General features: G+C 48.6%; 1 protein-coding gene across 1 annotated transcript; it reads left to right on the top strand.

Annotated features, from left to right (window-relative positions):
- Nucleotides 1-329: 329 nt before the first annotated feature.
- GALP (galanin like peptide) lies at nucleotides 330-7,217 on the top strand. The gene is made up of 6 exons (XM_038527681.1): nucleotides 330-611; nucleotides 1,881-2,003; nucleotides 3,932-3,980; nucleotides 4,625-4,702; nucleotides 5,272-5,349; nucleotides 6,774-7,217. The coding sequence occupies exons 2-6, from the start codon at nucleotides 1,920-1,922 to the stop codon at nucleotides 6,827-6,829; spliced, it is 345 nt and encodes a 114-aa protein (XP_038383609.1). The 5' UTR covers nucleotides 330-611; nucleotides 1,881-1,919; the 3' UTR covers nucleotides 6,830-7,217.
- The last annotated feature ends 5,252 nt before the right edge of the window (nucleotides 7,218-12,469 follow it).

The raw sequence follows: 12,469 nt of genomic DNA, 5'->3' as shown, positions 1-12,469 counted from the left end.
TGAGGAGCAAGAAGCATTGCTGCCCCTTGCTGAGCCTCTTTTCCAGGGAGGGGGAGATACTCCACAAACAGGAGCAGATGTATCATGCAGAACAGCAGCAAGGGACACAGTGCAGAAGTGGAGAGACTAGAGAGAACCCAGCGCTGCAGGGACAGAGAGAAAGGGGGTGTGGATAGAAATGGGGTACGCGGGGCCCCAGACACTCGCAGACCCAGGCTGGGGGATCCTTAACTAAACGCAGAGCCTGGAACACATAAAGAGGCACAGAAAGGGAGGAGGAGGGGCGGCGCACATTTCAGATCAGAGCTCCTGTAGGGGGAAATCCAGGTGAAGTAGAGAAACCCTTCCCTGCGGGGAGCGGGAGCGGGGAGCGGGAGCGGGGAGCGGGAGCGGGGAGCGTCCTGGTTCTGACCTCACAGGCCAGGTCATGAAAGCCCTCCAGTGAGCCAGCGATTACTCCCACCTCCATCCTCTCTCCCATCTTCCCCCTAATTGCTGACCACGGCCTCTCCCCCTACTCTTTCTGCCTCCTTTATCCTCTGGAGGCATAAAAGCTGCAGTGGAGGAGCTGGACCCCCAGAGAGCTGGAGAGAGCTGCCAACTCCGGAGAGGTGAGAGGATGGATGAGGTGGGAGGGCGAGTGAGGGTTGGGAGGACCAGGAGAAACGGGGCATGCTGGTGGGGACGGCAGAACCGGCACCGGGCACCGGGGCCGGGAGGATGGAGAGGGGTTAATGTCTCTGTGATTCTTGACACTTGCTCACTCAAGGCTGGGGTTTTGAGGGGCCCTATTTTACCTATCTGGTATCCTATCGCTCACCTACTTCCTTTGGGGCTTTCCTCAACCAACTCTCGTCTTACAGAAATAAATATGTTCCAAAATGGAGCTCCCCGGGATCCCTGGGTGGCGCAGCGGTTTGGCGCCTGCCTTTGGCCCAGGGTGCGATCCTGGAGACCCGGGATCGAATCCCACGTCGGGCTCCCAGTGCATGGAGCCTGCTTCTCCCTCTGCCTGTGTCTCTGCCTCTCTCTCTCTCTCTGTGACTATCATAAATAAAAAATAAAAAAAATAAAAATAAATAAAAAAAAAAAAAAAACAAAATGGAGCTCCCCAAAATCGGCAATAAACTCAGAAGAGTTCACTTTATTGTTTATTGTCTGTCATATATTTGAGGCGGAAAGACACGAAGTTAACCTTTGTTCCATAGTACAGATTGGGGACTTTACAGTTTAAGAGTCAGGCAGTGTACGATCTCACGTTTGTGTGGAATGTGGAGGGAAAGAGATCAGGTGGGTGGGGCACCAGAGGCAGGGCACCTGGTAGGAGCACTCAGGTGTAAGGCGAGGAAGTACTGGGGATGCGAGGACGGCACCGAGACTGGGACCACTGGGACCGTAGCTGCCGCTGCCCTGTGGTATCTTTGAGATGCCGAGAGAGAGAGAGAGAGAGAGAGAGAGAGAGAGAGAGAGAGAGAGAAGATCCCAAAAGCTCTCAACACAAAGAGAAAGTAGTTTTTTGTGTAACCATACGAGGTGACAGAGGTTAATGAAGCTTACTGAGGAGATCCTTTTTCCAATATACACGTTAAGTTATGCTGCACACCTTGACTTACATGGTGCTAGATGTCCACTGTATCTCCATAAAACTAGAAGAAAAAATATGTCAGGAGGACTGATCTGATGTTCACAAAACGAAAAATTGCAAGGAAATATTTGAAGGTGATGGATATGCCAACTGTCCTGATGACAGTGGTAGAATCTTGGGTGTATGCATGTGTCCAAATTCATCCAGAGGTGTATGTTCAATGCATGCAAAGAATAACAATTATACTTAATGACCCTATAAATAAATAAATGCACTCGCTGCCCTCTCTTGGCAGTGTCCTCTAGCTCCAAGCGCCCACCCTTCTGGCCACCAGATGGCTCCCGCCGTCCCACTGGTCCTGCTTCTAGCCCTCTTGCTCAGCCTGGCGGAGACTCCTGCCTCAGTACCTGTCCACCAGGTGAGACTTCCCTGCAGCCCTCCCCACCCCTGGCATCCCCAGTCACTGCCCTCCTAGAAGAGCTTTCCTTTCCTTTCCTTTCCTTTCCTTTCCTTTCCTTTCCTTTCCTTTCCTTTCCTTTCCTTTCCTTTCCTTTCCTTTCCTTTCCTTTCCTTCCCTTCCCTTCCCTTCCCTTCCCTTCCCTTCCCTTCCCTTCCCTTCCCTTCCCTTTCTTTTTTTTTTTCTTTTAAGATTTTATTTATTTATTTGAGAGAGAGAGAGACAGCAGACTCCCCCCACTGAGCAGGGAGCTGGACACGGGGCTTGATCCCAGGGCCCTGAGATCATGACTTGAGCCAGAGGCATATGCCCAACCTACTGAATCATGCAGGTGCCCCTAGAAGAGCTTTCTAATTCTCCTGGCTGAGTCAGGAGCCAGGAACCATGGGCTGTGAGTTCCTTGGCCCCGGGAAGGCGCAGGCATGGAGTAGCCACAGGACATGAAAGTCAGGAAGCAAAAACTTGCTAAGGATTAGCATTGCCCAGAGGGTACAACAAGATGCCTTCAATGAGTTCTTGGTCATTCATTCTAAGTTGCTTGGTCACCAAGGGGTGGCCCTGCCCCAAGGGTTTCTGTGGAGGCCAGCTGATGCTCCTGACCCCAGGGTCATATTCAGAGAGTCTCTGATTGGGAGCACGGGCTGTGGAGGCCGCTGAGTTTGGAATCCCGGTTCTGTCCCTTTTTAGCTGCGTGACTCCCGGCAAGTTGCCTAATTAATGTCTCTGGCCCTCCAAGTTCTTTAAAAATTCACAGCACTGTGAGGGTTAACTGAGTTCCTCCATGCCAGGTTAATTAGCTGGCGAATTCCCCAATCCAGAGGACCCAGGCTTGGCACTCTGCCACCCTGGGTTTTGGTGCTAGCTACCTACCATGCCGCCAGGGTCCTCTGCAGGCCAGTTAAGTTTCTCTGAGCCTGCCAGAACCTGGAGCCGGAGCTGGGCTTTGGATGCGCAGCCCTGCACGGACTCTGGGATCGCACACCTAGAAGGCACCTGTGCTGGGTTTTGTGCTCCACTGTTGCCATCTTGAAACCTTTAATCATGTTTGAGCATGGGGCCCCATATTTTCATTTTGCTCTGGGCCCCCTAAATTAGGTTGCCAGTCCTGCTTAGGACACATGCTGGCATGTAGTAAACCCACAGTGAATATTAGCTGCTGCGATCATCAAAGGAACACAGCAGCTTGCCTAAAGTCATCCAGCCATGTACCCGTGCGTGTGTGCGTGTGTGTGTGTGTGTGTGTGAGAGAGAGAGAGAGAGAGAGATTTGTGATGATATGTAAAAGGCTTGTAGGAGTGGTATTTTAAAGCCTTCTTGGGGCACCTGGGTGGCTCAGTGGTTGAGCATCTGCCTTTGCCTTGGGCTCAGGTCGTGATCCCGGGATCCAGGGATCAAGTCCCACATCAGGCTCCCCGTGCGGAGTGGGGAGCTTGTTTCTCCCTCTGCCTGTGTCTCTGCCTGTCTCTATGTCTCTTATGAATAAATAAATAAAATCTTTAAAAATAGGAAGCCCTGGTGGCTCAGCGGTTTAACACTGCCTTCAGCCCAGGGCGTGATCCTGGAGACCCAGGATCGAGTCCCACGTCAGGCTCCCAGCATGGAGCCTGCTTCTCCCTTTGCCTGTGTCTCTGCCTCGCTCTCTCTCTCATGAATAAATAAATAAAATCTTTTTTTAAAAATCTTTAAAAAAAACAAAATAAAGCCCTCTCTTCATTCCAAGCTGCTATATTTTAGGAAGCCTTCTGTTTCCTCACTGGTGAAATATGGATTAAGTGAACCCACTTACCAGGCTCATGAGAAGGTGGCAGCTGGCACACATGACCCCGGGCCTGTGGGATGACTGCCACCCTTTCTGCCTGTCTGAGTCTGATCTCTTGGTCTCTGTCCAGGGGCGAGGAGGCTGGACCCTCAACAGCGTGGGCTATCTGCTAGGTCCGGGTGAGTGTGCCTGCTCTAGTGTTGTCGCTGGCGGTGGGAGCCTGTAGAGACCCTCAGATTCCTCAAGGTCCATGGGTTTTAATTCCAGAGCCATCTTGAGAGTTAGTCTCTCAGAGTGACAGGCGAGTGAGGTCCTGGGGCCACAGCCTTGTGTTCAGATCCCAGCTCTGCCACCTACTTGGTGTCCACGCCCTATTTCCCTCATCCGTGAAGATGGGTACAGTGATGGCCCTGCCTAATGCAGGGTGAGTTAGAGTAATACCTGGGCATCTTCATGGTACACTTGTGTATGTGGCAAATAAAGCTGTACATGTCTGTGATGCTCAAGGCAGGGACGACTCATCAATTCAGGAAAGCCTGGGCTCCTGGGAATATGTGGCAGCAAGGACTTGAGGTTTGGATCCAGATGTGGGTGATTTCAGGCTCCAGTGCTGCCACTTAGCCATGGGGTAACTTGGGGTGAAGGACTTGACTTCTCAGAGCCATAGCCTCCTCACTTGGCTGGAAGGATGCTCGGAAGGCCCACTGTCCCATGGACTTGGTCACAGTGCTCCGTGTAGTGAATAGTGTCACAGGATTGCTGGATTCCCTGTTACTGTTGCCACCTCACAGACCATGGTCCTGTTGTCCCCCCCTCTCCTCAGTGCTCCACCTTCCCCAGAGTGCAGACCACAGCGGGAAGAAGACAGTCCTGGATGTCCTAGACCTGTGGAAGGCCATTGGTGAGTGAGTGGGAGTGAGCAAGTAGGAGTCATCTCCATCACCCTCCTCCTCCACCCACTGCCTGGCAGATGTGGGGTCCATCCCTCACTCTGTCACTTGCTGGTCGGGGGAGGTTGCACAAGACAGTTCCTGGCCCCATAACAGGTCTGAGATCCCCCTTCCTTCCCATCCACATCTCAAGGGAAAGAATCGCAGGGCACGCAGGGTTCAGACTCTGGGGTAGGCACATGGTGAATGCAGCATGTGACCTGAACCGAATCTACCTGCTGCTGTTGCCTCCCAGGCAATCCAGTGTATCTGAGGCTGATGTCTCACCCTTGCACTGTCATCACTTGGTGCCCAGAACTCTGTGTTGTGTGTGCAGGATGTTTAGCTGCATCCCTGGCCCCCACACCCTAAGAGGCTGCACGTTACCAAATATCCCCAGGTGACGGAGGGGAGGTGAGGGGCAAAATGACCCAGGATGAGAACTGCTTTGCACCACGAATGCCAAGGAAATATGGGAACTACAGCCATGCACTGAACCAAATGGCCTGGAGGGTCATTGGTTTTTGGGTTTTGTTCCCAGATGGGCTCCCCTATCCCCAGCCTCAGCAGGCCTCCCAGAGGAGCCCGAGGGAGCCCTTTGCCAAAGCAGAGACTGCAGGTAAGCACGGGAAACATGGAGGAAACAGATCCGAGAGGAGACCGGGACAGGAGAAACAGTGGGGTAGTTAGGGTCACCTGTGAACTCCCATGCCTGCTGTGTGGGCTCACTTCCGCTCCCCTCCTTCACATCACAGCCCAACACAAATTTCCCATCCCATCCCAGATATTTCCTCACAACCCTCCTGCCCCCGATTGAACTACATTTACTATGCTGGCCTTCCACATGATCCAGAGCACTGGATCCAGATCCAGAAAGAACACTTTCTACCTCACCCATTCTCCCCTAAAGAGGTTGGATACGCTAACCTCTGCTATTTGACATCAAGGTTTCTTTGACAAGGTGGCACTGCACTGCAGTGATAACCTCGCTCCCAAACCTTGATCTCCCTTATATCAGCCCACCCCCAGGCTTTAGCTACAACACTGACTTCAAGCCCTCACTTTCAAGTCAGACCCCTGTACTTAAATGCCCCCTGGACCCTGTGCTCACCTCTACTCATGCTCGAGCATCTTCTACTCCCACTGAATTCTGGTTTTCTTAGAACATGGGGTCCCTTTTACTGGAGGGAGGATCTTGGCACCAGTAGATACCTCAGTCTGGAATGTTCTCTTTCTAGAGCTTTGCATGTCGAGATCCTTCATGTCATCCAGAGGTCATTTCATCCAGATCCCCCACCTTGGAGTCTCCCCCTGACCATTTATCTGACATAAATCTACTTTTCCTCTATTCTTGCCATCCCGTCTAATTTTCGTAGTGATATTTGTCAGTATGTGCATCTTCTTTACATGGTGCAATTAGTTCCTTGTTCTCTGTCTTCTACCAATAAAATCCAAGCTCCACGTTATAGGGACCTTTCTGTCTTGCTCACTGCCTATGCACAATGGATGACGCATAGTAGGTGCCTGGAAAATATTTGCTAAAGGCATGATTTAAACTCTCCAAGTACCATCTTCCCACCCAACCGTGACCTAAGTCAGCGGTCAAGCCCCAGCTACATCTTTCCTCCAGCTGGGTCTTGACTCTAACTCTTTCAACCCTAACTCCGTTTTTGGAAATGAGCACCATGCTTCATTCCAGCTCTACTAATCCATCTGAAAAACACTGATTGGACATCTATCGGTTGTTGGATGTAACACATCTCCTGAGTTCTGATCCCCATGCCTACCTTGGCTTCCCTCTGGCTCTTGAAAACGCCCACCACTACCATGTGCCATTGAAATGGGGTAGAAAAGAGAGATGTGTGGGTAAATGCAAGAAAGGAAGGTAGAGCAAGAAGGAAAGAGGGAGAGAGAACAGGGAAGGCAATTGCATATGGGATGAGCCAAAGCCATCTTTGTCACTGGTTTCATTCCCAGCCTGGACTGGTTTGGGTGGTGGCAGTGAGCAGAACCATTCAAAATTCACCTCTTTCCCTCCTACAGATCCTGGCAAGCTCAGCAAGAAAGCCTTCAAGGGGGGAGAAGCCCTGTGGTCCTAGACATCTCCAAACCTCTGCTCCACATCCTTCTCTCCATCTCCTTCTGAACCCATGTGTAGCTTCCTCCACTGAGACTAAGATCCTGAAATTAAGTCCCCAAATTCCATGCAGAAACTTTGTAGTATTGCCATACTGTCTTGGGTTTCACTGATTTATCCTTGGAATAAGTATAAAGTGTTAACAAATTCAAGAATAATTCTGGAGCATTTAGAAGATTCGGGGAAGTAAGGGAATATTTCAGCCTGTGTAAAGTAATTATATTCTTTTGGAATCATCCCAATTATAGCATGAGCTATTGACTAACAGCATATGAATATCCCATTTGCCTCTGAGAGTCTATGATGTTTTGACTCAAATAGATTGTGCAAAGTAGCGGGCTCGCCTTCCCTCATTCCCCCACCTCAGCTGAGCCTCTCCAGCTGGGAAGGGGCAGAGGTTCTCCAGAGCAGAGTGGAGAGAATAAAACATTTCAAATAATCCATGATTTCTCGTGTTATTTGGCATGAGAATTCTTGGTGGCGGCAAGTTCAAAGCTGAGAGTGTCAGGTGTGGGGTTGGGGGAATATATCCTGTTGGAGGCAGTGGATCTCGGATGACCTCATGAGAAGGCCCAGTTACAATTCCAGTTCCACCAGCTGTCCATATCTGGATACCTGACCTACTCTCTGTTCATTAGTTCATTCATTTTAAAACATTTACATATTTTGAAGCTTTTTTTTTTACATTTTATTTATTTATGAGAGACACACAGAGAGAGGCACAGACACAGGCAGAGGGAGAATAAGGTACATCGGAAGGAGCCTGATGGGGGACTTGATCCCAGGACCCTGAGATCAAGACCTGAGCCAAAGGCAGACATTCAACCACTGAGCCACCCAGGTCCTCCCAAAGGCTTTTCTTTGGAAGAATTGAGTGTGCCCCCTCCCTTAGCCGCCCCTTCCCCGGCCTCCTTTCTCACGGAGGTGGTGAGACATCCCCTTGGACCTAGAGAGGAAATTTCATGGCTGAAGACAGCAGAGCCATCCTGCCAGCCCCAGACTGCCTTCTTCTGGACCATTCTGTGAACGCAGAATAAATATGTATCTTGTTTGTGTTACTGCATTTGGGGAGCTCTTTGTTATGGCAGCTTGGCTTGATGAATGTCCCAGATAATAAGGCAAAGCCCTGACTACCATGGAGACACTCAGTCAACTGTCCCAACTGAACCCAGCCTCCTACCCACAGTCATTGAGGTACCAGAAACGTGACCCTCTAGATAGGTCCAAAAGCAAAAGGCATTGACAAGAATAAAGGGAGGCATCATAAAATGATAAAAAAGACTCCTCCAGAAACTTATAAAACTTATAAATTTATATGATGATTAAACATAGCTGGGGCACCCAGGTGGCTCAGCGGTTGAGCATCTGCTTTTGGCTCAGGGTATGATCCCAGGGTCCTGAGATCGAGTCCTACAACGAACTCCCCACAGGGAGCCTGCTACTCCTTCTACCTATGTCTCTGCCTCTTTCTGTGTCTCTCATGAATAAATAAATAAAATCTTTTTTAAAATTTAATTTTAAAAACTTTAAGTTGTGGCAAATACATGTAACATGAAATTTACCATCTTTTTTTTTTTAAGATTTTTTTATTTATTCATGAGAGACACACAGAGAGAAGCAGAGACACTGGCAGAGGGAGAAGCAGGCTGCATGCAGGGAGCCTGATGTGGGACTCGATCCCTGGACTACAGGATCACGCCCTGAGCCAAAGGCAGATACTCAATGCTGAGCCACCTAGGCATCCCTCTTTTTTTGTTTTTTAAGATTTATTTATTTATTTGAGAGAGAGACAGCACACGAGCAAGGGGAGGGGCAGAGAGAGAGAAGCAGACTCCCCCAGTGAGTGCAGAACCAGATGGGTAGCTCAGTCCCAGGACCCTGAGATCAGGATCTGAGCTAAGAGTCAGACACTTAACCGACTGAGCCACCCAGATGCCCCTGAAATTTACCACCTAAACTGTGTTTAAGTGGCCAGTTCACTGGCATAAAGGACATTGACATTGACGCTTGTACAACCATCACCACCATCTGCAGAGCCCTTTTTGTCTTGCAAAACCGAAACTCTGCCCCCAATAAAGGACCACTCCCGGGAATCCTGGCCTTGCCCCTGGCACCACTGTGCTTTCTATCTTAAATCATACCATCTGTCCTTTTGTGTCTGGATTATCTCACTTAGCATAGTGTCCTCAAGCTTCATCTCTGTTGTGCGGTGTGATAGGATTTTCTTCCTTGTAATGCTGAATAATATTCCATATCTCTTGGGTGCTTAAAAAAAATCCTGTTTAAGCCCCACCCTAAAGTAAATCAGACCAAATGAATCAAGGGTGGGGCAAAGCCACGGGTCATCCTGTTTGTCCTGTATGTTCCTGGTGAACTCTGGCGGAGAACCTCAGGTGAAGGAATGCTTCCTTCCACTGCTGGTTTTCATGGGGCAGGGGGTAAATATGAGGCCCCAATCTATCTGGGGTTTTACTTGGTAGGATTATCCTAAAGGGAGCGTTAACTGTGGATTAATCTGTCACTGAGGGCATTGGAGCTGGGGACTGGTTAGTCTCTGGCTTTCTGGACTCTGTCAGGTTTATCAGCTAAAGTCAATAACCCTGTTCCAGGACTTCTCAGCCTTGGTACTTACTGAATTTTGGTTAGGATCATTCTTCTTGTGGGGCCGTCCTGTGCATCATAGGTTGTTGAACAGCGTAGTGGTCTCTACATACAAGACAGTAGTGGCATTTCCAGACATTATTGGATGTTCACCTGGGGCAAAGCCAACCTGAACTGAGAAATTATCCTATCCTAAAGGATACTGATTCATGGGGCCAAATAAGGACACAGCTAAGAATATAAAAGCTGGATTGCTGATACTTTCAGAAATGGGGTATTAGAATTGTCATCCAAGAAATATAAGTAAACATAAGAAACATAAAAAAAAAGTCAGCAACATGAAATAAGAATGAAGATATTTTTTTAGGGGCACCGGGGTGGCTCAATGGTTAAGTGTCTACCTTCTGGCTCAAGTCGTGATCCTGGGGTCTTGGGATTGAGTCCTGCATGGGGATCCCTACTCTGCAGGGGAGTCTGCTTCTCTCTCTGCCCCTCCCCACCTCTTGTGCTCTCTTCTCGCTTGTTCTATCTCAAATAAATTTTTAAAAAATATTTTTAAAAATGCAGTGAATATTAATTAGGAAAAAAATACACAATAGCTGAAAGAACACACCAGGTGGAACATATGGCAGGATGGACACAACACAGAAACAAATTAGAGAAGATGAACAAAACATTGGAGACTCTCCCAGCAGTGAGAAGGTATAAAGAATCCAGGACCAACTGAGGTGAACATGAGGAGGAAATATTTGTAAGAAATGGTAAAGATAAATTTCATATGTTAAAGATGAAAGAACTCTCAGACCGGTAGTGTTCTTAAGGCTGAAGAAGAAAAATCTACACCTGGTCACGAAAGATTGAATTCCAAAAATGCCTGAAAGAAAGAAAAATCCAAACCATTTCCATGGGAAGGCTTAAATGGCTTTCCGGTGGCAGCCCTGGGTTTGGATGACAGTGAGGCAAATGCTTTTCAGGAGATGAAGGAAAACAATGTAAATCTATAATTTTCTATTCAAGCAAATATTCGTCTCAGTGGATGATGTATGAAAAGTAGATTCTCAACTATATGTGGTCATTTATAGCCACTTAAAAAATTAGAAGATCTTTTTCTTTTTTTTAAAGACTTTATTTATTCATGAGAGAGGCAGATACATAGGCAGAGGGAGAAGCAGGCTCCCTGAGGGGAGCCCGATGTGGAACTCGATCCCAGCATCCTGGGATCATGACCTGAGCCGAAGGCAGATGCTCAACCACTGAGCCACCCAGGCATCCCAAGATTAGAAGATCTTAAGAAACAGCACAGAACCATGGTTGTGTCACCTGTGTGTATATGTATGTATATATCTACCTATATTCCTAACTATGTTCTATCCAATCTATTTATCAGTATTTATATCTGGAGCATCTACTGTGCAAACTCTGCTCTGCGTCCCAAGCATGGTCCTAAGCACTGACAGAGTAAATGGAAATAGCACCAATCTTACCGAGCTTGAAGTGAATACTAGAAGGATACCAGCAATAAGGAAATAAGCAAGTAAATGCATAATATGCATAACGGTAGTAAATAATATGTACAAAAATAAACCAGGCCCTGGGCACCTGGGTGGCTCAGTCGGTTAAGTTTACAACTCAACCCTTCATCTCAGCTCAGGTCTTGATCTCAGGGTCATGAATTCAGGCCCCACATTGGGCTCCCTGCTGGGCATGCCTACTTGAAAAAAATAAAAATAAAATAAGCCCGGCTTATGAAGTTTATCAACTAGGGCAATGTGCCCCCCAGGGGACAATTGGGCACTGTGTGAAGACATTTCTGGTTGTCAGAACCAGGGGTTGCTGCTGGCATCTGATGGACAGAGCACAGGGCTACTGCAGCTCAGCATCCTGCAAGGCACAGTTCAAACCCCACAACAGAGGATCATCTGGCCCAAAGAGAGGCTGAGAAGCGCTACTGTGGCATCAAAGCTCTGTGGGTGGTTGATTCAGCACAGGCAGGGCAGGCTTCTCTGAAGAACGGAGAACAGAGGATTGTGTTGAGATGGGAACCGAGTGTGGGGGTCAGCCATGCCTGCCCCAGGCAAAGCATCCAGACAACAGGAGTGTGAAGCGAAACTGTGTGAACGAAGTCCTAGAAGTATACCATGCCAGAAGTATACCTGGCATGCTAGGGCAGCCGCAGGGCAGCTGGGAGGGGGCTTAGAAAGACAGAGCATCTGCAGGTAAGGCGCTGAAAGCCCCTGGGCCCTGGGAAAGGACAAGGCTTCTCCTCCAGGTGCTCTGCAAACTGTGGGACAGTTCTGAAGGGGGAAGTGAAATGGGTGCCTGGGGTCTTGTCGCACAGTCTGGGCCCATGTAGCACACAGCCCTCGAGGGCAGGAGGGCAGACGGGACCACTCCAGAAAGCGGCTGCAACAGCTCCAGCGAGATTAGAAGGGGCAGCAGAAAGCCACCATCCTACTCACAAGGAATCTGAGGTTTGCAGGGTGTAGAGACTCCCATAGGCCCCCAAGGATTTAAACCAGAATCATCCAAAGCCTTCCAATTCATCTCAAATGTTACACAAAGGAGTTCACTATCTGAATGGATTTGTTGTGATTTGAGGACACCAAGAGCTTCCAAAATTGTAACCCAGTCATGCCCAACCCTTGACTAAAATTCAGTAGATGGGGGACTTGGGTGGCTCAGTGGTTGTGCGTCTGCCTTCAGCTCAGGTTGTGATCCGGGGGTCTTGGGATCGAGTCCCAAATCAGGGTCCCTGCAGGAAGCCTGCCTCTCCCTCTGCCTATGTCTCTGCCTCGCTCTGTCTCTCTCATAAATAAATTAATAAAATCTTTACAAAAAATAAAATACAATAAGATGAAGTAAAATAAAATTCACCCGTAACATGCAGACCCACCATTATAGCTTTTTAGAATTTATGAGATCTAATTCAGGAGCACAGAAAGGTCCATGAAGAAGCCCCAAGTATCTCAAAACCACCTTTCTCACCTGGGGAGGAAAGGAA

This window comes from Canis lupus, chromosome 1, assembly GCF_011100685.1.
Source record: "Canis lupus familiaris isolate Mischka breed German Shepherd chromosome 1, alternate assembly UU_Cfam_GSD_1.0, whole genome shotgun sequence".
Classification (NCBI taxonomy): domain Eukaryota; kingdom Metazoa; phylum Chordata; class Mammalia; order Carnivora; family Canidae; genus Canis; species Canis lupus.
Note: the sequence above shows the minus strand (reverse complement) of the source record. Positions and strands in the feature narration are given on the sequence as shown.

Excerpts from the sequence above, each read along its gene's own strand:
- GALP (XM_038527681.1), top strand. The coding sequence starts at position 1,920 with ATGGCTCCCGCCGTCCCACTGGTCCTGCTTCTAGCCCTCTTGCTCAGC. Across the intron at positions 3,981-4,624 it reads GGGCTATCTGCTAGGTCCGG|TGCTCCACCTTCCCCAGAGT; the intron begins GTGAGTGTGCCT and ends CCCTCTCCTCAG. Across the intron at positions 4,703-5,271 it reads AGACCTGTGGAAGGCCATTG|ATGGGCTCCCCTATCCCCAG; the intron begins GTGAGTGAGTGG and ends TTTTGTTCCCAG.